Source organism: Passer domesticus, chromosome 1 (assembly GCF_036417665.1).
Source record: "Passer domesticus isolate bPasDom1 chromosome 1, bPasDom1.hap1, whole genome shotgun sequence".
Lineage (NCBI taxonomy): Eukaryota > Metazoa > Chordata > Aves > Passeriformes > Passeridae > Passer > Passer domesticus.
In genome coordinates this window covers 87423368-87450304 of record NC_087474.1, presented here as the reverse complement: position 1 = coordinate 87450304, position 26937 = coordinate 87423368, and the positions used below count along the sequence as shown (strand labels likewise).

Here is a 26937-nt window from a genome sequence, read left to right as displayed (position 1 = left end):
GTATAAGCTACAAATGTTCTTGGCACCAGAGCTGATGTATCTTAATGGTAACATGCCATGGATTTTATTGGAACAGGGAAACATTTTCATAAACAGCATGATAGATCACATTTTGGATTCCTAGGAAAGGATGCCCTTTGTGAAACAGCTTGAACATGAAGGAAAAATAACAAGTCCCATCTTTTTATAGCCACGTTTTATGTCTCTTTCCCCATTTCTATTCAAAACCATCATTTACTCTTAGTGCTCCATGGAAATGGAACAGCCTCACATATTTGTGTGTGGAACCAAGCATTTGGATGTTTATGATTAAGTGTATTGCTACATCAATGTGACCATGTTATTCCCCAAAATTCAAACTATCTCTGGTCAGACTGGCAATACACCTTTAGGGAAAAGCTGCCAGAAGAGGTGACCTGAACATCTGTGTCAAGCTTCAAGAAGGAGCACAAGCACTGCCTTTAACTCCAGCAGTAGAAACATTCAACAAAACATTATTTATGTCATCCTTATCTAAACTATTTGTCTGCAAAAGTGCATACACAGGGAGGAAAAGAACCCCATATTTAACAACCTAGGATAGCCTTGCTAATATATGAGTGGTAGGCAATATTTCTAAGAGTGGTGTTGCAAGAATATTTCCAGGCCCCCACTTCACCCCCCCGCAAGAAAGAGTACTTTTAGGAAAAAAGAATTGCTGGGGGAAACAACATTGTGCTGCATGGGGAAGAAAAGCAATCTAGTCTCACAACAGCTAACCAGTGGGTGTTCATCATAAGCATACAGTCCTGGTCAAGTGACAGGAACCTTGGTGGGAAAGTGTTTTTGACCTCATGCACATTTAACTACGGCTTGAGAAAAGTGTATCCTTTGTTTCATTACAGAACTTCAAGCGTGTCATGCTGAGAACTACTGCTGATCCTGAGATTTCAGCAAGTGGGCTTTTAAACATTGCTTTGTGCCTTTTTAAGAAACAAACAAAACAAGACAAAACTCAGAGAAAATTTAAGCAAAAGACAAAACATTTAACTGTCTTCTGTTTTCTTCTTCCCTCCATCCCAAGGGTAGGGGAAATATATAAATAACGGAAGTAATTGGAGCATTCGTAATTAAATTTGGTGTTTGAAAAATGATTTGCTTATCTCACTGAGGCAATTATTGTTACCCTTCATCTTTGCTCAAAGCAATAAACATTAAAAGATAAAACAAGCATATCCTTCCATAAAGTTACATGACATATGGAAAGTATAATTCACTATCAAATAAGTATCAGCGGTGGAAGTAGGAATTATAGTTGAGGCAGGAATAACTTAATGAAGCTTGACTGTTCTAAACACATCAATGGTGCTTATACATGGATGGCCATGTGCAGCATGAGCACTGATAGCTGCGGTGTCATTAAAGGCCAGGTTACCTCCAAAGAATCCCATTGATTTGTCCATAAATTCAATTCCATCTCCATTATTACATACATCCGTTTGCCTTGTTTCTCCCTTGCTTCAGCTTTAAAGTGCTCCCCTTGTTCTTTTTTCCAGACTCCCTTTCAGTCTCCAGCAATGATGCCAGTCCTCCCGCTTCCGTAACGTCACTTCAGCCCCACATGATCGGTGCTCAAAGCTCCCCGGGCCCCAAGCGCCCTGGCAACACCTTGAGGAAATGGCTCACCAGTCCTGTGAGGCGCCTGAGCAGTGGCAAAGCAGATGGGCACGTCAAAAAACTGGCCCACAAGCATAAGAAGAGCAGAGAGGTGCGTAAGAGTGCCGATGCAGGCTCTCAGAAGGACTCCGACGACAGTGCAGCAACCCCACAAGATGAAACTGTTGAAGAGGTAAGTGCTCAATGCAGCTTCCCAAGACTTGAATGTATTGTTTTTCAAGGAACTGAATGTTGTCAAGTGAAGGTTGTGTCCTCACCTGACTGTCCAGCAGTCAGGAGCAATGTGTTAGTGAGCCAAGTGCTCATCCTGGATCCCTGTACTCTGCACCAGGGACAGTTTGTGCCCTCTAAGAGTGTTAGTGAAGCTCTGTGAAGTGCCTATAATTTAAAAAGAGAAACTGGAGAATAAAATGTTGTCCTTTGGATTACTCTCTTATGCTAATTAGGAAAGTGGCTTAATGAGTAAAGGTGCTTCAAGGTCTGGGAATAATCAGGTAATTTTGTATTTCCTTTGCTTTTTTGTTGATGGATCAGGGAAAGTGTAGGGAGAGCTGCTTAACTGCTTAAAGCTCTAATTGCACCTTGCATAAGAGTCAGAGCACAGAAAAATTATTGGCTCTATGATGCAGGCCAGTTACCACCAGTCAAATAATATGCCTGGAAGTTTTCATCGGAGAGAAGGAAATTGTGAAATGTTCCAAATCTTACCACCAAGGATGTCTACTGAGGGCTCCCCTCCTTCCCACAAACATCTCCCTCTCCTTCAAAGTCTGGGACTCTTGTATGAACAAAGCTGGCCTCCAGTTAGGTGCAGAGAAGAGCCAAATTCTCTGTTACAAGCCTACAGTTCAGGCTGAAATGAATGTGATGTTACTGCTTCCAAGGGCACAGCTGGGTGCATGTTATTCCCTTTTATTAGATTGACTCTGACTATTGGTTTTGGTACTTAACCATCCAGAAAAGCGGTCTCAGTTGCCCAATATTTTATTTATTGCTGTTTTTTTTTTTCTTCTTCCCAACATATTTTTCTACATGCTTGGAACACTAGTGAAGAGCCACAGTAAGTCTAGGGAAAGGGAAGATGGAAGACTTGGCAGCACGATGAATTGAGAGATGTTGGTTAGGAATGAATACTGGCCTCTGACCTTGAATGTCAGGCTGTAGAAAGAGACCCTCTGTGCTGCAGTTGTAACATCATTTTGGCAGTATCTGTTATTCTGCAATTCTGTGAGCAAAGGGAAAAATTTAAGGCCAGTGCCTTAAAGTCAGGAAAAAAAAGTAACCATCTATGCTGTCTTCCTGTAAAGGTAGATAAATTATTATGTGAGATCAGTGCATTAAACTTCGGATACTTGAAATCAGAGTTCCTTGTTTGGGACAGAAAGGATAATTGATTAAATGCTTCATGTTGTAATAGGGGTTTTTTATGTCCTCCAAAAGCCTTGCTGTGATACAGAGCAAGATACATATTTCAGAGAGATACAGATTTCTCTTTGCAGAAGCAAACTTGGAAAGCAAGCATGACTTTCATAACACTTTCCTGTAGTAAATTTCAGCTGAATGTCTTTTTTTGAGTATTTGAATTCTTTTGCTTTTACCAGACATTGAAAACTGTCTTTGGCATCTGCATTTTTCCCCTCTGTTAAGGAGTGTTTGTAGGAGCATCTTGAATTGTTGGGAGAGGGCTGAAACTACAGGATAGTCTTAAAATGAGCATGTGATAACAAGCTTCATGCTGGTAACTTCATGCTCCGAGATAACAGAGCTTGAACATCTTGATGTTACTTACAGAGAGGTCGGAACGAGGGGCTGAGCAGTGGCACTCTCTCCAAGTCATCCTCTTCAGGCATGCAGAGCTGCGGAGAGGAGGAGGGCGAAGAGGGAGCAGATGCTGTGCCGCTCCCTCCTCCCATGGCAATTCAGCAACACAGTCTTCTCCAGCCCGACTCGCAGGATGACAAGGTAGGAGCAGGACGTGGAGGAGGCTTCACATGATGAGATAACTTCTGTTTGCACAGATTTTTTCTTCTGCTTCCAAAGGTCTCAAAAATGTACATAATACAGCTTCATGGTAGACAGAAGTAATCACTTTTGCCCTCTAGACAATTTTAAAAGGGTGTTCTATGTTGAGAGCATGAATTAAATCCTTCTCTATTTTAAAAGCACAAGTGTAGAAATTTTTCTGCTAGCACTTGAGATGTGGAAATGAGCTGCTTTGTGTGCTCACAGGATGATTTACATCACTTTGGGTGATGCCATATTTAGTTATTAGAGTCTAATTGTTTTATAATCATACCTTTTGTTTTTCTTGGTTTTTGTTGGGGTTTTTTTGGGGGGATGCCTAAAAGAAAGGAATTACCAAATAAGGGTAATAATTGTCATGGTTTAACCCCAGCCAGCATCTAAGCCCCACACAGTCACTGTTCCACTGTCCCTGGGAGAATCAGAAGGGGAAGAGTGAAAAAACTCTTGGGTTGAAATAAAGATAGTTTAATAGGTAAAACAAAAGCCATGTACACAAGCAAGGCAGAATAAGGAGTTCATTCACCAGTTCCCATAGACAGGAAGGTATTCAGCCATCCCCAGGAGAGCAGGGCTCCATCACGTGTAGTGGGGACTGGGGAAGATAAACACCATTGTTCCAAATCTCCCCCCCTTCCTTTTTCTTTCCCCCAGCTTTATATGCTGAGGATGATGCCATATGGTCTGGAATATCCCTGTGCTCAGCTGGGGTCAGGTGTCCTGTCTGTGTCCCCTCCCAGCTCTTTGTGCCCCCCGTTCTCATTGCTGGTGGGGTGAGAGACAAAAAAGGCACCTTGGTGCTGTGTGAGCTCTGCTCAGCAATAGCTGAAACAACCCTGAGATATCAACACTGCTTCCAGCACAAATCCAAAACATGGCTCCATACCAGCTACTGTGAAGAAATTTAAGTGTCCCAGCCAAAACCAGCACATCATCCATCTGTTTTTCACAAACAAAGGCACATTAAAATTGATGGTAAAAATTTCACACCGGTAATAAAACTTTGGATGTAGGTAGTAACTGCATGATGGAAATCTTACTTGCATGTGATCTGTTTTTCTTTAATGTTAATGATGATCAGACATTGAGAGAGTTTATTTCAATTTTGAACCTGGATCAGACATTTAAGGGACAAGTATCAAGTCTGGAAATAGAGGGGTTTTAAAATGGAAATAATCTGGACTTGTGCAGCAAATATGCACATTGTTTTCTTGCCATTTTGCTCCTTAAAATTTTTAATTTTGTAGAATTGTAATCTACAGCACTGAATATTGTTAGTGAATTTTGTGATTGCTTGCTGTCTATTCTCAGTGGTGCAGATGTTATTCATAACTTTAGTGGATCTTATTTATTTTTCCTTTTTTTTTTTTCTTTTAAAAACACTGCCTTTCAGTGGGAATCTCACTCCTTCCTGAAGCTGTTGTTTGTAGGGTCAAAATGGCCGGTTCTTATGAACTGTGTGCATTCAATTCCTACGTGCCTTCTGAACTGACAAAGTGTAATATATGAGTTGAAGAGTTAATATATTGGGAAATATTCCTGAAACAAAACAAGCAAAAATAGGCCAGCCTTCAGAGCTGAGAGAATGTTTTCTTACTAGAACAATCTCAGTTTTAGATTTAGAAATAAGATGAAAATAATGTTGGTGAAAATATATTTAAGCTCTTGCTGATAAGCTGCCATATTTTTCAGTGTTTCATCACTGACAGAAAACAACTGATTACAAATATTCTAAAAAGTTTTCCACAGAAAGATTTATTTCATTATAGACTTCTTTACATACCAAGAACACTTGCATAAAGGGATATGCTTGTCAGCTAGTGTCTGCTTACTTCTGTATTTCTGGTGCAAAGTCAGACCTGTACCACAGTAGAGAAAGACTCTTTAAGTAGCTTTCCATCTCCAGTAAATTTTATTTTCACTACTGTTGTGGTTTAAACCCATCCAGCCACCAACTACCACCCAGCTGCTTGCTTACTCCCCTGCCAGTGGGATCAGGGAGAGAATGGATCAAGTAAAAGACAGAAAACATGTGAATTGAGATTAAGCAAAAGCCATGCACACAAGCACAGCTAAACAAGGAATTAATTCACTGCTTCCCATGGGCAGGCAGGTGTTCAGCTATCTCCAGGAGAGAAGGGCCTCCATCAGGTATAATGGTGACTTGGGAAGACAAATGCCATCACTCCAAATGTCCTCCCCTTCCTTCTCCTTCCTTCCACTTTATACACTGAGCATGATGTCACATAGTCTGGAATGTCCCTTTGCTCAGTTGGGGTCACCGGGTCTGGTGAGACCCCTTGGTGACTCCTCCCAAGCACCCCCAGCTTCCTCACCAACAGGGCAGTACAAAGAAGCAAGAAAGGCCTTGGCTCTGTGTGAGCCCTGCTCAGCAATAACAAAAACATCTCCGTGTTATCAACACTTTTATTAGCACCAATCCAAAATGCTGCTCCATACCAGCCACTGTTAAGAAAATTAAGTCTACCCCAGCCAAAACCAGCACAACTTCTTAAAAGGCTAACATGTACCCACATCAGTAAATGCATGGTGGGACAGTCTTTAAAGTAGATGAAACTACATTTAGAGAAGACTTCAGAAAAGTTTAAACTTGGTAAAGTTAATATTATACCATAATTTTTCAAAGCATGTAAGCAGTGATTCTTCTGCAATGTGTTGTTATTATGCAATATTTATCCTTCATGGTGGGAGGCAAAAGGTCCCCTCATGGGGGCATCCTGGGAGGTTGTGTGTGCCTCTCTGAAGTCCACACACCACCAACTTCTATCACCTTAAGTAAATACTTTATTGGAACACAGAAGTGAGAAGCCAGAGCAAAGTTTTACCCAGGAGAAGGTAGTTGGCTCTCTTGATAGAGTTACTGATCAATAAAGGCTTGCAAACAAGTTCCCAGTTGTCTGCCTTCTGGGTGGAGTCCTTCTTCACATTCCTGCCATGCTGGGTGGTTTCTTGGGTTGCTCAGCTACTCCGGATCTCAAGGAATGTCTCCTCCTTTCTGTGACCTCAGAAACTTGGCATTCATCTCTGCCTCCCTGCAAGCATTTCTTTCTCTCCAGAGCTCCTGCTCAGTGCTGGAAACTCCCTGTTTGCTGGGTTTCTCCTTCCCTTCCCAGCCTGCTGTGGGCCCTTAGCAGCATCTCATACATGCTTGAGCTCAGTTGCTCCCTCCAGCTTTTCCTTCTTTTCTGTGCAAGGGATGTGTTCTGCTCCCAGAGTGCATCATCAGGAATGTCAGCAAGGATTTTTATCTATGCAGCTCCTTCTTTTTCAGATTATACGTGCTATAAGCACAGGCACTGGAAATCACAGTTCTGAAGTTTTAGTTCACATCCCACATACCCCAACAGAGCAATAAAAGAGGCAATAACCAGAACCTGATTTCAACACTGACAGTGTTTTTTAAGACTATCCTGAGCTCTGCACCCAAAGTGAAAACCCACATGCAGGCACAAGCTGTGGAAAACCTGGTCAACAGTCAGATGTCAGGAGCATGTAAATTGCCTAAATGACAGGCCAGCTTGTGGGATTGCTCAGTTTTTGGTGTGCATGCAAACATCATGTGTTAGGCCATGCTGATTTGTTTAATAGCACTAAATAACACAACCATTTTCTCCCCTAAGAGCTCATCTGCACACTATATGCATTCCTTCATTCAGCAGAATCATTGCGCACGTCATGGATTTGCATTTGGTGGCAGTTTAAAAGTTGTTTGCATTTAATTTTTGGATAAGCAGTATTAAAAGTTTCAAGATCAGCTGTGTTAATATGAAACTAATTATTTTTGCTTTTTGTTTTCTCTTTTTGTAAATTCTGATGCAGCATTATGTTGACTTGTGTTCTGTCTCTGCTTTGGCTCAGTTCCCATATCTTTCCGTTTAAAATTATCTGTATTTCCTTTGCTTACCCAGCCCCTGCTTTCCTTTCCAAATAAGGCAAATACAAGGCAAACTACCTAAAATCTGTGTATTCTTTTTTTTTTTTTTTTGTGTTTACTTATGGGGAGTCTTGCTACACCCATGCTTGGTTTGAGCAGAACCTCTTGTGTTGAGTCATTATTTGTGCTGTTTCTTTGTCTGGTTTGTTGGAAACGTTTGCAGGACAGCTTGCCCTGTGCTGCATGATGCTCACTGTGCTGTTCGTAATATGAAGTACAGTTCATATTACACCCTGTTTCCACTTTACAGTTACTAAATGATAAACGTAATATGCAAACAACTCTGTTTGCAAATTACTGAGGCTGAATTTAATGACCTTCTCCCAGAATCCTTTACTGTGAACACCTTTTACCTTCAGTTGTATCTATAAACTGGCATTTTATAGCTTATGAGGCCAGAGATCTTCTGTGCTCTACACATACCATTGGGAAAAATGGATGGCACAAGGAATGGTGAGCTCAATTTCCCATCTGAATCTGGGCAATATACTCCAGCTCTTTTAGAAAAGTAAATGCCCCTGAGTTATTGGTGTATATTTTCTTAACATAATAGTGCTTCCTCCTTTATTTCAAGTCTTCTTGATTTCTCTTTGTGTTCTTCAGTTGTTGCTTTGTTTAAGCAGCAATAAAATAGGTTAACAAACTGTTGTCCATTGGGTCAGCTCAGGCAATTTTCATAGCTATTTGCCAGGAATTATCAGCAATTATATTTCCTCGACTTCTATTGCATGTAGGAACAGGAATTTTTATCCCAGCATTTAACTTCTGTGGGGTTTACTTGAAACTTCCAACTCCAGCTGCTCAGTTTGGAAGGGATGATCTTAGTGTTATATGACACTGAGAGTACATGTCAGGTACCTTTGTCTGACAGAGAAGTGAAGGGAGTCTCTTGATCTTGAGCAAGAACTGGGCTAACTCTGGGACTCTCCTTCCTTTGTGTCCTTGCACAGACTTCTTCTCGATTGTTGGTGCGGCCGACAAGCTCCGAGACGCCCAGTGCTGCAGAACTCGTCAGTGCCATTGAGGAGCTCGTCAAAAGTAAAATGGTGAGACTGACCAGCAGGGGCACGTGTCTGAAGAACTTGTGTCTTCAAGTCCCAGCTTGCTATTCAGAGAAAACCTGCATGTTTCATGCTGACTTGTAAAATTTGCTGTGTGTTTCCGAAGTCACTTTGTGGGTCGATGTATAGGGTCATATTTTGTAAAAAAGCATTTGCTGAATAGGTAAATGGCAATGTAGAGGAGAAAAAAAGCAATAAACAGGAGGAAGAGAGGAGATGGTAGAAAATTTACTATGTCCTGTTAGTCAAAAGAAAATGTCCTGTTAGTAAAAAGAATGCAAAGACCCAGGGTCTTAGACTAATAGACCTTTATGTGAAGAATCCCTGGAACTAAATTTATTGCAAATCTTATGAGGGTAGCAGTAAAGCAGGTGTCCCTAATAACAGAAATATTTATGTTATCTGGTTGCTCTTTAGGCAACATGATATGAAATAAGTAGGAGAGTAAAGGGAGCATTTTGCATGTCAGTGCCTCCATCCTTGCTAACAAATTAAGTAGGAAGAATTTGTGTAAACTTTTTTTAGTTTTCTATGTTTTAAATTTTCCATGTTTCTGAAGATTGTCATTGACATGTTTTAAAGTTTCTATGTTTCTGAAGATTCTCATTATATGCATGATTCCAGGAAGGCCTTTGTATTCAAAATCCAGCTTGACCCAGTTTGGGAAAAAACTTCTCTGGCTGACCCTGTTTGAGATTGGACTGTATAGTCTCAAGAGGTTCCTCAGCAATTCTGGATTTCCTCAAAACCTTAAAATACATCTTTTGCAGCATAGCCCCTCTTGGGCTCAATAGGAAGTGCCTTTGTGAAAAATGCAAAGCATAGCAAAGCAATGCAAAGCATGGCAGCCCCATGTTATCAGAGGTTGATATTTTCCAGGTTCATTCTAAATTGAAGCAGCTTTAACTTTCACAACTAGAAATTATATTTTCTGCTCTCTCATTCAGAGAAAATTGCATTATTGCAAAAAATAATTTCTGTACTCTCTTGGGTATTAACTTTGCTTTCTACTTCTCTTACACCAGCAGGGTGAATACAAAGTAATCTGTGGCAAAATTCAACAGTCTTTTGTAAATGGAAAGTTTGGTAGTCCATGTGTCTTTCAGGCTGCCTAGCAGTGGATATAACTTAATGATCCATGCATAAAGTCCTTGTGGGAGATGTTCTCATTTCACAGTTTTAGCCAAGGTTCAGCTTCCCCTGGGTTTTGGGCTAGTCATATCATTATTGGTTTTTACTTTTTGTGAGGAAAGAACATAGATTATAGCTGAACCCCACCCTGGTGAAGTAAATGTGTCTTTCAATAAGGCTGTATCACATGCAGGGAAAATGTGAAACATAGCTGTGGCTTGATCCAAGATGATGGGCTTGAATTAAAGAAATCCAATGAATACTTCATAGAAGATATTCATATTATTTCCTCCTATTGCTTCTTCATCTTTTATACAAACAGAACACTGTGGAGTCCATGCAAGGGAGATAGTGTATCTAGAAGAGGATACAGGGACTTTTTTCTAGGATCTGAACAAGCTCATAAACAACATTGTCAGTGTAGAAGTCATTATTTCCTTCACTGAGATGCTACTTTGGCTTTTTATTAAGATAACCAAAACGTCTGACAGAGAACACCACTTCTCTTGAGTTAAAAATGTAACATCATAAAAATATCCTTTAAAGATGTCGTATTTATTGTTGAAAGTAACTTGTATATGCCAGAAGTCAAATATGACAAATATAATTTAATCCCTGGCCATGAGGACACATTTGTGCCGCTCCCACCATAGAAGTGCTTGCATCCTGAACAGGAGAGTCCAACTTTTAGCCGCTGCTGCTCAAACCAGTTCAGCTCCTTTATTTTCCTGTGAAGGAAAGACTGTCATCTCAAATGTGCTTCTCCAATGTGCTTCAAAGGCTCAGTTGTCATGGAAAGCCATGTTGTTGCCTGGTTTCCTGGAGGCTTGTGACTTGCTTTGCCACAATACATAAAAGTAATTGATCTCCCATAGATTGCTGTACAGCAGCTTGTAATGTCCCTGTGAATGTGAATAAAGGAGAAATAAACCATTGTTGCTGACTGTCTTGAATACCTTCTCAGGCTCTGGAGGACCGTCCAAGTTCCTTGTTGGTAGATCAAGGTGACAGCAGCAGTCCATCCTTCAACCCTTCAGATAATTCCCTTCTATCCTCCTCGTCACCCATAGATGAGATGGAGGAAAGGAAATCCAGCTCCTTAAAAAGACGACAGTAAGACCAGTTTTTTACAATTTCCTTTTTTTTTTTAACAAGCTTATTTTGACCTGGCAGCAGAAGCTGTTAGTCTGAAAATGCAAGGGAGGACTTGTGTTAGATGTCAAGCATGTGGTCACATTTCTCCGTGACATTCAATCTGTGATTTTTAATTCTAGTCATACCTGTGTTTGACTTGTGCTGCATTTCACTGTAATTTATTTGGGAAGATTCTGATCTTTAAATGTCCAAAGGTCTATTAGGCTTGAAAAAAGTGGTCATTCCCCTCATTCTATTCCAACCCATGCTTCATTTCTCTATGTAGTAGTAAACTGTTACCATGGTAGAATAAAAACATGCCTGGTTTCAATTTTTTTAAACTTGTGTGTGGAAATAACTGTCCATATAGCTAAGAGTCTCCAGACCAGAGACATAATAGCATTTTATTTTAAACAATAGTTAAATGTTTAATTTTAATGTCATGTTTAAGAAAACATCTGATTTTGGATAAACAGAAGCAAGCCTTGTCCAGTTTCAAAGTCAAAGCAGTATCTTGCTAAGAACCAATGTACATTAATTCTTCCATTTCAGTTCTATCAAACATATGTGACTGCAAATGTCAAAAAAATCATATGCCATTAATCCTCTTGAAAAATCTGTTCCATTTTTTAATATTTGTTCACCTTTTTCCTTCCACTGTAGCTATGTCTTACAGGAATTAGTGGAGACAGAGCGAGATTATGTGCGAGATCTGGGCTATGTAGTTGAGGTATGATGCTTTTAATTCTCTTGATTTCTTCTTTTTTTTTTTAAATGTATTACTAACCAGCTATGTAGCTTGAGCCTCACTATGTTTTACAAAATGATACACAGGAAGTGACTAAAAATGTGCAAGGTTACATTCTGAGTTTTCCCTTCTGTAAGCTTTTAATGTATAAAAATGCTACATCACATTTTACTCCTTTTTTCTGTTACTGTGTTCACCTTGTTCTTTTAAGGAGTGTAGTTCTTTGTCTTCTTTTTTTTTTTTTTTAATTCCTACCTCTGGCCTGATGTTGTGCTAGTAGACAGTGGGTTTATTTAGCACATATAAATTAAAAAAAAAAAAATTGTACCTCAGCATACAGAGCGGCTATCAAGACTTGAAAGTCCTCCTTCCTCTCCTACCACTAGGCTTCTCTTAGACTTCCTAGCTTCCCCTGCTGTAAAATGAGATAACATCACATATCTCCCCACAGTCTTCAGCTACCAACAAAATGCATTTGGAAGAGTAGAAAGAATGAGCATGACAGTGAATTTTAGCCTAATAAAGTTTAATTCTTACACTCGATTTTGGAGGCAGGGAGGGAAAGAACAATCAGCATTGTGATAGTGTTTTTACAGTATTTAAAGGGTGCATTAGGAGTCTGAATAGATGTGCTTTTGTAAATAATAACAACATAATTTCTGGTGAAGATGCTGGACATCAAAACATACACTTGGCAAACCAAATCCAGGCCTGGCTATTGAGGAATAGAACTACTGGGGGGGGGGAAGTAGAAATAGAGTTACATGAATGTTACAAAATTGAAAACAATCCCAATTTAACTATATGGTAGAATTGTTCAGTGAGACAGCTGTGTAGACACCAAAACTAAGATGGGAGTATGGGAAAATATAAAAGGAACTTTATTGCAGCAAGAAAGCTTGCTAACAGAGTTTATTTTTATTTTTTTGTGTTTGGTTTGCTCATACTGCAAGCAGTAGTGCATGGAGTGCATTCCCATGGGCAGTTTCCTCCTCAGTGCAATTTGGTGTGGGGTTAGTGAAATAAGAGACACAGAGCAAAGCAGCACAGAAGCCACTTCAGTGGCTCTGACACTTCAGGCAGTAAGGAGAAAGGCTGTGGAAGTTTCCCTCCTTCATGCTCCGATCCTGTTCACAAAGGCTAAATTAGACAGTGAAATAATTTTTCTAGCACTGTTGTGTAGACAGCCTCACCTCAATTTGTGATACTTTCTGTCTGTGCTTTATGTTGTGCTTTCTGGTTTGAATTTGTGTCCCAAGCAGTTGTTGCCATTGGATATCTTCTGGGAAAAGGGGGACTAGAAGACAACTGACTTTTTTTTAAGTAAGAATGTTCACAGTGAATTTCACTTGGACTGTTGCAGGGTTATATGGCACTTATGAAGGAAGATGGTGTACCTGATGATATGAAAGGCAAAGACAAGATTGTATTTGGAAACATTCACCAGATTTATGACTGGCACAGAGAGTACGTATTGTACCTTAAAAATATTAGATCGAGTTTAGGAATTATTTCCTCAGATATTCAGATACAAGGCAAATGAAGTTGGTTTTGTGCTTTGAGTTGTAGAAAATGTAACTTCGGCTTACAAATGTTGGTGTGAAGATTTGCTTTAAAGAAAGATGCCTGTGTATATATATATTTTTTATATATATATATAGCAAGTACTTCAGCTGAGGATCTCTAATATTGACAGAACTTTGTGCATTGCTTTCTCTTTAACAATACAGTCATAAGAATTTGTTAGGTGTGGTTAGCAAGGCAACATTAGCATCTCAAGCATTCAGATTAGGAAGGGGAAGGTTTTCAATCAATATATATGAAATTTAATAATTGTATTAGTGAATGCCAGGTGTTTTTATTCATCTTGGCATGGATTCAGCATGTCCTTTTAAAAAGCTGTGTTGAAATGTTACACTGTTACCTTTGTCAGTTTGGACATACATTAATATCCAATGCTGCTGATAGGAGCACAAAAGTGTCTTGCCTTGCAGTAAGACCTGTTTCTGCAATTACCTGTTTCTATAATGTGTGATGTCAGAAAAAACACTGTTTATTCTGTTTATGTTCAGCTTCTTTTTAGGAGAGTTGGAGAAGTGCCTTGAAGATCCAGAAAAGCTGGGATCCCTGTTTGTTAAACATGTAAGTACAAGTGTCTTTTTTGGCAAACTATTGCTGCTGCTGACCAACATGATTGACTGTTAAGTACAACACAGTTAAGAAAGTGCTGTACAATGTTCTTCACTTGTAAGAGGTGGAGAGATAACTTTTAAGAGCCTATAAATAAAAGAAGTAAATGTGCTAGTCTTTGTCCCCAGTACCTTCCTGTGGAGAGGGAACATGAATGTGGGCCCCTTTTCTCTATTCAGTTACACTTCAGTGCAAAGGAATCATCATTTCATGTGACACCAGCCTTCTAATCCCAGGTATCCGTGCAATAGCATGGAATATAAGAAATAAAAATAGGAAAGAGCCTCATTCTTCTTCCAGTTTGAGTGTGTTCTAGTTCTGTATCCTTTCCCCTTCTGAGAATTTGTTGCTGGCAAAGTGGGAAACCTGTGGGAAGTAGCTCTCCCTGTTTCTGATTGCTGTTTTACTTTCTCCTGGTATTATTTGTAATTGAGTTGTCTTTAAAAGGCACCTTTACCACTACAGATGGAAAGGCAAGCTGTGATGCTATTACAGCATCCTCTAGCAAAACCCTATCAGCTAGAACACAATGATTCAGTTCCTGTTCTTAATCTGTGTCCTGTGTCCTTTCCAATCTCCATCTTATTTTTTCATTTCTTTCTTACCATTTATCTTTGCTGGTCAGTACTCTGTAAGTCTCTGGGAAGCAAAGCCTCTAACCCCAAACAAATCCTAGCAACATGATAGGAAAGATTTTGGAGTAGGTATGTCTGTATTTCTTAAACAGAGATGTCAGTAATCAAGAATAAATCTTAAAGGCATAAGTTATTTTCTCTCTCTTTTGCTGTTGCTTTGGTGTTAAAAGCACATGCACAAGATAAAGGATCAGAGTTAAAAAATGCCAGTGCCTCCATATCCAGGCTTCATCACCTACATCCCCATCCAATCTCCAGTAGGACAGCCAATAATAAATAAAAGACATGAAAGTTTTCTTCTAACTGTTCTGTACATGTAAACAGGAGGAGGTAATTATTCTAATAAATTTCAATAAAAATCACATTATTAAAAGAGAATAAAAAATACTGTCTTTCAAAGGCTCCATTACAGAATGATGGAATGGGTAAGATTGGAAGGGATCACTGTGGGGTCATCTTGTCGAACTTTCCATGGCTCTTGGTGAAAGAAAAATAGAACTATTTTCATGCTTAACTTTATTGTGGGACCTGCTGAGTTATCATCTCTGAACACCTGTCATTCAGGAGGATTTATAGCTGTGGGAATTTTTTTTCACTTGTGTTGCCTTTCTGAAATCATAACGATGTTCCCAAATAAATGTGTTTTCAGGTCTGTAATTTCTGCATATGTAACTGCTTCTTTTCCTTTAAGGGGTCTTTTTAAGTGCATACATATGAACTGCCATACTTCTTAAAATAATACTCCATTTTAATCTGGCATGTGTTTTTCTTGATATTGATGTATCATTTTGTGTCTTTGTTCCTCTAGGAGAGAAGGTTGCACATGTACATAGTTTACTGCCAAAACAAACCAAAGTCTGAGCACATTGTCTCAGAATACATTGATACTTTTTTTGAGGTAAGTTCATGGGAGGGGATATGTGAGGTGAAGGATTTTCAAATCTGTTGGTCAAACCAGAAAAAAAAAAAACCAAAAAAATGCAGCAGATATTGTTGTTAATGTTTTAAATTGCAATTTTTTGCCATTTCTGTTCTGATTTCTCAAATCTTATACAGACACCTAGAGATGAAAACTAAAGATTAGGTATAAGATAGTGATTAATCGGTAGAGTCTTAGCCTTAGTAGCCTTAGCCCAGGCAGTTACCAGTGCATTTTTTATAGCAATAAATAACAATTCTGGATAAGCAGAGATCACTGTTGAAAATGGGCTGTATACAGCCTGTGACTGAAAAATTACAGTTCACTCTGAAGCCTTGTCAAGGAAAACGTGAAAGATGCTTGCAGAAGGGAATACCTTGGGAGCAACAGTGATTAGGTGAAGCAAAAAAGAGATTAGCTTAGGAGCAAAAGTCATTAGCTTTTGCTAACTGAAATGAGATTATTTTCTGACTTTTGCCAATTTCTGATGTGATAACAATTAATACTGATATAACCTTGGTTTCTAAGATATATATTTATCTCCATATATTGATACATATGCTGTGTTTCTAACTCAACAAAACAAAGGTCTTTCTAACCAAACAAACAAAAATGTTTGTTTTACAACTTTCAGGATCTAAAGCAACGCCTGGGCCACAGACTTCAGCTCACAGACTTGCTAATAAAACCTGTGCAGAGAATTATGAAATACCAGCTGTTACTAAAGGTAAAGTGATGAGATGAATGAGTTGTGTTAATAGATATGTTATAGATGTGTTAACAGATAGGTTTTCTTTTTTAAGAAAATTTTAATGCTGATGTTTTTCCCACCCCTTTCCCTAACAGAACCCAGCTTTGTAAGCAATGTCATGTGATTGTTTTCTGAGCACATTCAGGTAGTTATAGAAATTGCAGTAGATGGCTTGGGCAGAAATTTGTTTTTTTCTTTTAACAGTTAAAGACCAAATGTTTAGGCCATGGAAATGTTTAAAATTTGTACCAGTGTCATAGGAATGGGAGAAGGAACTCTGAACTGTTTTCAGATGTAAACATGATAGAAGTTGTTGGGACTCATCACAGCTTTTCCAGCTACACCTGCAATCATTTTAATATCACATAAGTGTTCACTGAAGAGCACCCCTGTGTAGCACAGAGGTCATCGCCTTAGCATATGTTTTGTATGAGTTACATCCAAATGGTTCTTCTGCAGTCTGTCATATTTTGACAGAGAATATCAAATTCAGATTTTCTAAGATTTCTTGTTGATGATTAATGAGAAAAGAAATATTACTTGATTTTTTTTTTCTTTTTCAGGACTTCCTCAAGTATTCTAAAAAGGCTAATCTTGACACAACAGAACTAGAGGTACTTGAGACATTTTCTCTTAGTGATAGGAATTCTTTTAACTCAGAACTTCTTTTGTTCTGGCAGAGTCATTTTCCTTTTCTGATCTTCCTGAGAAAGTGATTATAAGTGTTTACTTCTTGCATTTCTGTTCTAAAGCAACCGTATTAAATAAAATTTTATGCTGCTAACTCATTTGGAAAATAAAGCTTTGACTTTTTCTTTGTCTTGAACAGAAAGCTGTAGAGGTCATGTGTATAGTACCAAAACGGTGTAATGACATGATGAATGTTGGCCGCCTGCAAGGATTTGATGTAAGTTGGCTGGAGTTTTGCTTAGAGATTTTGTCAGGTTCTCTAGAAATTAATCATTAATATTGTGAGGAGAAATGTGTACAGTGCTTCTTCACTGTATGGTTAACTGGTGCAAAATGCAGTAAATAAAAAATCAAGTCTTAGCCCTGCCAAGGACTTTTTCCTGGGAAACATTACCTGCCGTATCAGTCACACCAGATAAACTGCAAAATCAAGAAAGGGCCAGTCTTACTACAGTTCCCTTGTTAGCTAAGGGATTGCAACACACTGAAATAATTAGTTATCAGCAGGTGAGCAGACCTGACTTCAGTAGTGTAGACAAAGGAGGAGTCACTAAGGTCCATCATGTACTTGAGGCAGCTGTAGTCCTCCTTGTTTTGTTAAGTCTAGAAGAGATGGAAATTGGCTACTGAAGCAGGATGCCACACTCAGGCAGGCCACAGACACATGTTCTACTTGCAAAATTTTTTATATTCTGTGATGCAGACATGAACTCAAAATCTGCCCCTGCTCAGCATCCTGGAAGATTATATGAGTAATTGTTGGAGTTATTCAGAATAGAGAAATGAAAGCCTTACTGTTCCAAGCCTCAAAATGCAGGATGAATTGAGAAGGGTGGTGTGGATTTTTGGGGTTTGGTCTGGGGTTTTTTGTTTTGGTTAGTTTGGGGGTTTTTCGGTTGGTTGGTTTTGATTTGGTTTGGGCTTTTTTTGTGTGTGTGTGGTTCTTTTTTGTTTTTGATGTTTGTGGTTTTTTGAGAAAGAGCACAAGAATATCTTGTGTATATTGTGTATAGGAGGAGAAGTGAATATATAGTGGTCAATAACAGTTGGAAGGTGGGAAATACACAAAGCTATTTGTCATGAACATGTGCTCAAAAAGGTTGATTGGGGAAAGAAACAAAGAACTTCACTAAATGTGTTTTTTCTTGCCTCTCTGTTTAGGGTAAAATTGTAGCCCAGGGTAAGCTCCTGCTCCAGGACACATTCTTGGTTACAGACCAGGATGCAGGACTTCTGCCACGCTGCAAGGAAAGACGGGTCTTCCTGTTTGAGCAGATTGTCATTTTCAGTGAGCTGCTAGATAAAAAGAAAGGTTTCTCCATGCCCGGATTCTTGTTTAAAAACAGTATCAAGGTAACTGTTGTGTGTGAGTCTTTTGTGTCCCCTGCACAAACTCTGCTAAGGTAACAGTTTCTCATTCTGTGGGCAGTCACCAGTGACAGTTATGTGTGCAGCCATAGAGCACAATGAGGTGTCAGTCATTTCCTGAAATGACTTACTACCAAATTTGTTCTCACTTCAATGTTTAGTGGAGATCTTTGGATTCCACTACTGTGATGCCTCCTGCATGAAGCATATCAAAGCAGGACTTCTGAACAAAGTGCTGAACAGGTATTCACAGAGTTTTCAGCTCTGTGCTGTGTGTACACCGCATTGCAAAGTCATTGCAAGTAGAGATAATAACTCTTTTTGTATCCTTTCTGATACCCAAATATGTAGATAATATTTGCAGGTAGTGTGACCTTTGTAGGTATTCCTCAAACAAAATAAGTGTTTCCCCACTTCAAGATTTTCCTGAAAAAAACTAATAATATTAGAACTCAGCAGCACTCATTAAGTGTTTTGGGTGGACTCTGCTTCCCCTAATTCACCTTGGTGCTCTGCCTGCCACCTGGACCTGTTTATAGCCCTGGCTGAAGAGCTGTAATATATATATACAGGTACAAGGCATTGCTGTATCTACAGCTGAAGCCTTTACTGGGGGCCAGTGGTAGAGAGAGCTCCATAGCAGGCTCAGCATTTTAACTAATCTGAAAGGAAAGTGAGGGATGAAGAACATTGGACCATGCTGACCTGCTGGAGATTGTTCCGGCATAGTGTGTTAGTTAGCTGTACAGTATTTCTTTGTTTACTGGAATTAAATAACTTCATTTTATGGTATTATCTTACTACAGGAACATGTAGTTGTCATTTGAAGATCTGACTCTGAACTCCTAAGAAAGAGATTTTAAAGATATGTTTCCCATAAAATACATGTTGTTTTTTTTCATGAAGGTGAGTTGCCTTTCTCTGGAGGAAAATGTGGACAGTGATCCATGTAAATTTGCACTAACATCAAGAACGGGCGATGTCACGGAGACCTTTATTTTGCATTCTGCCAGTCCGGGAGTCCGCCAGTTATGGATCCATGAAATTAACCAAATTTTGGAAAACCAGCGCAACTTTTTAAATGGTAAATTATTTTCTTTTACTGAAAGTTTGTAATTGGATGACTTTTCTCTCATCTCTTTTTTCTTGGCTTTGAAATGTTTTGCAAGCTGCCTTTCTCCTGAACTAATACAGAACAGTTGGGTGATATGTGCCTCATTTCTGCTTCAGAACAGATGCTTGCATTTATTATGAGTGGTAGTCTGAATTTACATGGTGTTCTCTTGGTGAAATTTTCCAAATGTTTTGTAGGAGTGAATCAAGATAGGTGCCATCCGTTGAGAGCTTGTGTACCCCTTTTAAGCAACTGCAAGCCTTTAAAGGCTAAATCCAAGTGGAATTTTAACCATCTATTCAGAATATGTTTTGCTTTTGTTATTTTGGTGGCCATTGTTGTTGCATCTTATTGTGGCAGCAACATTCAGATTCTGCAGGAAAAAAGTAGAAGGTGGTATTGTCCTCTGTGACACTAAAAGATTCTTGCTCTATTTTTATAACCATCAGTTGTTGTCCCAGCCTAGATTTTTTTAAACGGTTGTAATAAGTAACAACAAGTAGAGAATGTGGAGTGACACCTGTTTTTTCCCAACTTGGCTGCTGGCTGACAGTGTGATCCTAGAGGAAAACATCTTCTTAGTTTCAGATTTTTAGTCTTTAATATAGGTAGATGCAGCAGGTCATAAAGGTTAGATACAGAAAAGTGACTTGAAGTCTGTGGCATCTTTCCACTGCTAAGGAAATTTATTTGAACAGCACTCCCCTTTTTGCCAGTAGACATGTCTGTTTTAAACTGTTCCTGTTCCCTTTCCTGCCCCCTTTCCCCTGACCGCCTCCCCCTCGCCCCCGCTGCAGCCTTGACGTCCCCGATCGAGTACCAGAGGAACCACAGCAGTGGTGGAGGCGGCGGCGGGAGCAGCAGCGGTAACAGCGGCGGCCCCAGCAGCTGTAGTGGCATCCCCAGCTCCAGCCGTAGCCGGCCATCCCGGATCCCCCAGCCTGTCAGACACCATTCCCCAGTCCTGGTCTCCTCTGCAGCCTCGGCCCAAGCAGAGGCAGACAAGATGTCAGGTATGTCCATTCACAATCACTCCCTGCCACACTACAACACCTCTTTAGAAGCTGGTCTGAGCCAGCCAGACAGGCACCCTCCCAGTGCAGAGCTGGATGGTCCTCAGAGAGAAGCTGAACAGATTCCCAAGATGAAAGTTATTGAAAGTCCCAGGAAGACAGCAGGAAACATTTCTGGCTCAGCTGATGGAGCCCAGAAAGACTCACGTGGAATCTCAGAGGACAGTCGAACAAGAAACAGCATAGGATCACTGACGCTTGGGAAGCCAAGGCCAGGAGCCATCTCTCCAATGAACTCTCCTCTGTCCACGACTTTCCCTTCTCCTTTTGGCAAGGAAACCTTTCCACCCAGCAGCCCCCTGCAGAAGGGCTCCTTTTGGAGCTCCATCCCAGCATCCCCTGCCAGCCGCCCTGGCTCCTTCACTTTCCCTGGGGACAGTGACTCCCTGCAGCGGCAGGTCCACCGCCACTCTTCACACAGCAAGGACACAGACCGCATGAGCACATGCTCCTCGACCAGCGAGCAGTCAGTTCACTCCACCCAGAGTAATGGGGTAAGAGCGGAGCACCTCTGTCCTGCGAGCTCTTCTAAAACCTTCCATGCTCCTTTTCTGTGCGTTGCCATCATTCTCCATACTAACTTCTGGCTCTCCGGTGCTGCACTGCTCTGAAATAATCAACTGTTCCGGTATCTTCTGCGCATTAAAAATCCAAGAGTGTCTACCTGTGTGTGTGTATACATGCAAACATAGCTATGTATACAGACACAAAAGCAGCTGCTAACATTAGATGCGATTTCTGCCTCTGCTGAAAACATAGATCACTAGGCTGATACCTACTAACTTGCTGTCCTTGCTTTTTTCGTCTCTAATTTGAAGGCACATTATTAACATGCTGAAGCGTGGCAGCCAGAGCACTTGGGGTATGCATTGTGCCAGCACTTAAATATGACTTAAGGATTTTGGCAGATTGCCTTGGGGCTTTTTTCCCTTTCACACACAGATTTCCCACCATTGTCCTGTTGAGTTTTAACTTCGTGGAGACATCTACGTTCCTTGGGCTGCTTGAGTTTTATTTTTTTATTAATGTATTCCCCCCCACCCACCTCCTTTCAGCCTTAGTTGTTATACATCAATCTCTTTTAAAATTCTGTGTTTGATCAAGGAACCTTTCTGCAATCCACTCAAAATAGGCCAACAAAACCTAGCAACAATAATCCTACTTCTACTACAACCGAAACGATTACCCGCTCCACTTGTCTTTTCTCCTTTGCAAGAAGAACTGGTTTTGGTTTTCTGGAGATTCAGCCTCTTAGTGTGCACTAGGTGTGTTTGTGCAGAAATCCAGGCTGTCAACAGAATCTACGTTATCCCTAATAACATCCACCAGGAAAGCAACACAGCCAGCACTGGGGCACGTGCACATATAAAGCAGAAATGTTGAGGCATTTGCCATGGAGGCAGTAGGCAGGTTATGATGCCTTTCTTTTCAAACTCACATTTGATTTTTCTCTCACTAAGCATTGTGTTCATGAATGTTTGTTTTTCTACTCTCTCACAAATGGTATACAATACCAGTTTTGCAAATCACCTAACTTGCTGGACCTTTTTTAAATGCATGTGTTTCCTTATAGAACTGTTTAACACACAAAGCTTTCTTGATTTCTTAGTTCTTATACTTACTTTTATAATAGCTTCAGAATAAAAAAAATTAATGCTTTGCATGTTTTGTAATTTTATCCTGATCTTCCTTCAGCTTTTTTTTTATTTAGCTGTCTTGTGTTTATCTTCAGTCTAGCAAAATGTGATGTGATGTAATGTAATGCAAAATCTAGGGTAATTTGAGTATTTTGCATTTACTGCACAGTATATGAATTAAGATGGTGGTACTTGCATAATACTAATTCAGGTTGCTGCATAAAGAAAAGAGGAGAAAGATGGGATGGCACTGAGTTTCCAAAACATTTGGATTTTGATACTATCTCAGCAAAGACACCATTGCTTGTTTTTGTCTCACTGTAAAACATAATGTTGGAATGCATGTGTTCTGCTTCACAGCTCTGTGTTTACAGCTATATAACTCTTTTATTTGGTAATTGAGATGGGCCATAAGTCCTCATTTATAACCTCATTTCTAGACCAATCATCAGGATTCCACATCACATTGAACAAGTTGGAGAAGATGGGTTGTGAAGGTTTATTTTGATTTAACTATTTTTGTATGTATATACACATGCACATATGGCTATGGTCGATTACTTAAGGAAAAATTACTTCTAAGAACAAAAAGAGTAAGTTTTGCTAGTTGAGGAATATGGGAGGAACTTTTTATATTTTGTTTTTCGATCCTCCTCTAATCCCATAGTTGAGGTCAGTGATGACCAGAAGTACTTTCAGTAAGAAAACATTACTGTGCAAGAATAATTACTTCCTTGGAAGGCAAAAGGAAAGGCTATCTCTCTGTGGTGAGAATGAATTCTGGTATAAACACATTCTCAGGAACATTTGTCACTTAGTAGTTACCAGACAGTTGTTTATTTAACAGATTTAACTGTCCCCGTTGAACATAAGAAATATTCAGAGTTTATTATGATCCTTCAAGACTTAAATGTCAGAAAGAAACATTATGTTATAGAAAGGTCAGTCTTGCAGTTACACAAATTCTGCTGCATCCTAAGAAACAGGAATAGTGTGTGGGGTAAGGTTTGAGGCTTAGGTTGATATTGCAACTTTCCTTCATCTTTCCCTGTAAGTCTAACAGGATGAGTCAACAAAAGCTGCTTTTTTAAATAGAGTAGTTTTCCATCTAGTTAAAAGAATGTAGCAAGTTGTCATCCTAATTTAAATAATGACTGAAAATGAGACTTAATTTCTTTGATTCAGCTGTTCCCAGTTTGCCTGACTCATAGAAAGGTCTTAATAATACAAAAGGCCATGCAGACCATCCTCTAAATGAGGAAAAATTAGTTCTCCCACTGGAAAGACAGCATCTTAAACTAATGTAAATATCCTTTAGTAGAGTTAAAATCCACAATGAGATCTTTCTCACTGAGGTAGCATATGTTTAATCATTCTAATGTGGCAAAAAAGAAGATTTGAGTCACTCATTTGAATATAACAGTCCAGCTAGAATAAAATGTACAGAGTCACTGGCACTCCAAGCATCAGGGTGTTAAACATGCTATGAAATTAGTAATCTGAGAGTGTTCCATTCCAAATGTCTTGGTTTCTCAGCCAGAGTCCTCAGGAAAGCACAGGCACAGAGGGATGGAGTGACTTGTTTGAGGCCTTTAGCAGATTGCAAGAGAACACAATGTTTAGGGCTCCCAGGGCACCATGCTGTTAACTGAACCCCTCTGCATCTCCTCAATATTTGAGAAATATTTGACAGTTTTGAGGGGAAGAAAAATGCTGCTGTTTTAATCCTGTATGCCAAGTTTTCCACAGGCTACTAGCACATGATGGTACTAAGGGGGTTCTGCTCTATAAGCAGTAGGAGTACCCAGGACATGGATACTCATTTCCTTCTTTCAGCTCAGCTTCTGCTGAGCCACATTGAGCCCTCACTGGCACTGAGTGACCTGAAACAATTTGAAGTAAGAACAGAGACAAAACAGAGACACACACACACTTTGTGCCACATCATTAGTAGGCCATTCACCTTGGTTTTAACATGTTTCAAGAAAGAAATAATTGCTAAGGGAGTAGATTGTGTCATCTGATGATGGTTTTCACACTTCCATTTATTAAACCTCATATAAGGAATAGATGCAAATGGACAAAGTAAGCCTTACTTTTAAAAAATAATTTCCAATAGGTTTGTTATCAGGAGTAGGCTTTTTGTTCTGCAAGTAATATGATTTTGAATGTACACTTTCTCAGCCATAATTAGCTTTCACAAATGCTTGCTGGGGAAATGAACAAAATCATGAAGAGTAGTTGAAAGTATATGATAAACAGGTAAAAACATTCAGCTGTCTTAGTCACTGATCAATTAGAAGGGATTCTTACAGTTTAGTGGGTCTATTTTGACAGTCAAATTAATAATTTCTTATTTCAGTAATTTACTTCATCCTCTGCATTTGAAATAATAAATCTGATCATACAGATGCAACCAGAGATAAGTCTTGTGGTTTCGAGAGATGCTGTCAAAACCCTGTTTTGTTCTTTTGTAGTTTGTCACGTTTTGTGTGCACAAGGGCAGTGTCTGAGTTCTGACAGGTAGTGCTAGGAAAGACTACATGTATTTTTCATTGTTGGAGTTTCCAGTTATTATTATCTAATGACTATGATTTGGAAACTGAACTTAAAAGACCATGAAAAACTGTCTTACATGCTTGTACTATAGTTTTGATGCCTGATAAAGATGTACGGTTCAGTGTCTGAGCTTGAAAGGAAGACAAGTTGAGATTTATTAATAAACTGACTCGTAGTTAATGGAAATTATACTGAGTAACTGTATTGGGTATAAATTTGTGCAGCAGTACTACATAAAGATGTTCAAATATCAGACTAATGCACAAGATAAACCAACACAGGCAGCTGTAAAAGAGAAAACATTGCTCTTTTCTTTGACTACAGTTTAAACCAAGTGGATTAGGTAGGTAATGTAGCAGGCCAAGAACAGCCTGTCTTCTTCATGAGTTTTAAACTTGATTCTTTTTTTTTTTCCTCCTGCTCTCTGCTTCTGATTGACGCTTGCAGAGTGAAAGTAGCAGCAGTAGCAATATCTCCACCATGCTGGTGACACACAATTACACGGCAGTGAAGGAGGATGAGATAAATGTCTACCAAGGAGAGGTCGTGCAGATTCTAGCCAGCAACCAACAGAACATGTTTTTGGTGTTCAGAGCCGCCACCGATCAGTGCCCCGCAGCCGAGGGCTGGATTCCCGGCTATGTCTTGGGGCATACCAGTGCAATCATCATTGACAACCCTGATGGAACCATCAAGTGAGTGCCTGGGTGTGTGTGTGTAGAAGGGGAGGAAGGAAGAAAACTTCCAATTTAGAGAAGACTTTGAACTTTAAGGCCAAAAGTTGATGTGATCATGGAGAAATAAATGAACAACAAGCAGAACAAGTACTAGAGAGGTCCCTTAGCAACCGTCAAAATAAAACTAGTGAAAAAGATCCCAGAAGCACATATTCTTTATTAAAGAGTTTCAGTAGCCTAGTCTTCTGGGAAAACAATGCCTTATCTAAGAGCAGAAATCATTTATTTTAACTTGTTTATTTAATAGAATGAGTTGCCAGTCTAGACATCTTTGTCTAGGAAAACAGGGAATGTTTGTTCAAATAAAACAAGATTTCAGAGTTCCTAGATATGTGCTTTAAGCCGCAGACCTATTAAAATTACTCTATGCTAGGAACAGCTCTCTCGTCTCTGTGATGGAAGAAATTATATCAAAGTTCAGTTTGAATTTTGTGTAAAGCTTTTGTAAGGCTGCATTTGGTATGGGTTTCATACTGTTTGTTGCTCGGTTTGATTGACAGTTTGCATTTTCATATAGAAACTATAGTATTCACCTTTTACCATTCAAGCAATGATTTCAAGGAATACTGAACTTCAGAGTACATCACTAGCTTGTTCACAGTTTTAGACAAGGATGGCATCCTTTATGGAATATTTAATGCATTTCATTTTACTGTACTATAATACATAGAAATAACATTTTGACATGCTTTTCCAATGCCATGTGAAACTGGATAATATAGGACATAACAGGGAGTTGAAAAGAATTGATCAGAGTTGCATGTTCTGTGTTCAGGAAGTCAACGTCTTGGCACACAGCACTCCGATTAAGGAAGAAATCTGAGAAAAAAGATAAAGACGGCAAAAGGGAAGGCAAGCTAGAAAATGGTTATCGCAAATCCCGAGAAGGACTTGCCAACAAGGTTTCTGTAAAAGTAAGTGTTCAAAGATGTCGTTTCCAAAAGAAGTTGGGTTGGGATTTCTTTAAAAGGAGCTTCAGTCAGAACTTCACAGGAGGGAGTCAAAGGCAGCAGTGGCTTTAGCGAATAGTTTCTGCCAAATCTGAAAACAGAAAGTGAGAACCTTCGAACCTGAAAGCATCATACCAAAAAAAAAAAAAAAAAGATACCACAAAAAGAATAGAGTGGTGCAGGAATTGTGGTATTCAGGTGTTTCTTGGATTTTGTGGGTACACCTAACTTTGATCCATCTCTGTGCTTGGTTTTCTACCATTCTTTAAGTTATTATTAGATTATCAGGACATTAATTCTTTAATTTCTCTTTTCCAGCTTCTCAACCCCAATTACATTTATGATGGTAAGTTGCTTTAATTTTTAAAAGTTTCAGTCAATAAATTTGATTAAAACATTATTTGCTTGATATGAATTATGTCAGGAACTGAGTGCTTTCTACCAAAATATATATGGGCTCTTTATAGATAAGGTAGAATGAAATACATCATATTTCTTTTTTAAGATGCAAGAAACACTTTTTTGTTCACAAGTTCAAAACAACATAAAACACAAGGACCATATGATGTGTTCTGTATGGAAGTGTGACCTTGCTGAATTTGCAAAG

At 39.3% G+C, this 26937-nt stretch overlaps 1 protein-coding gene across 3 annotated transcripts in view; it reads left to right on the top strand.

Annotated features, from left to right (window-relative positions):
* TRIO (trio Rho guanine nucleotide exchange factor) overlaps positions 1-26937 on the top strand; it is a 243488-nt gene that overhangs the window by 206428 nt on the left and 10123 nt on the right. Inside the window, exons 35-51 of one of the 3 annotated variants that reach the window (XM_064428332.1) lie at positions 1536-1828; positions 3448-3618; positions 8584-8679; positions 10790-10938; positions 11623-11689; positions 13071-13174; positions 13780-13849; positions 15341-15430; positions 16086-16178; positions 16766-16816; positions 17032-17109; positions 18054-18245; positions 19167-19344; positions 20172-20941; positions 25091-25338; positions 26156-26294; positions 26649-26676. In XM_064428332.1, coding sequence (XP_064284402.1) covers positions 1536-1828; positions 3448-3618; positions 8584-8679; positions 10790-10938; positions 11623-11689; positions 13071-13174; positions 13780-13849; positions 15341-15430; positions 16086-16178; positions 16766-16816; positions 17032-17109; positions 18054-18245; positions 19167-19344; positions 20172-20941; positions 25091-25338; positions 26156-26294; positions 26649-26676 — 2817 coding nt within the window. Of the gene's footprint in view, positions 1-1535; positions 1829-3447; positions 3619-8583; positions 8680-10789; positions 10939-11622; positions 11690-13070; positions 13175-13779; positions 13850-15340; positions 15431-16085; positions 16179-16765; positions 16817-17031; positions 17110-18053; positions 18246-19166; positions 19345-20171; positions 20942-25090; positions 25339-26155; positions 26295-26648; positions 26677-26937 lie in introns of those variants that run through there. The other 2 variants (XM_064428342.1, XM_064428352.1) reach the window with 2 other exon arrangements.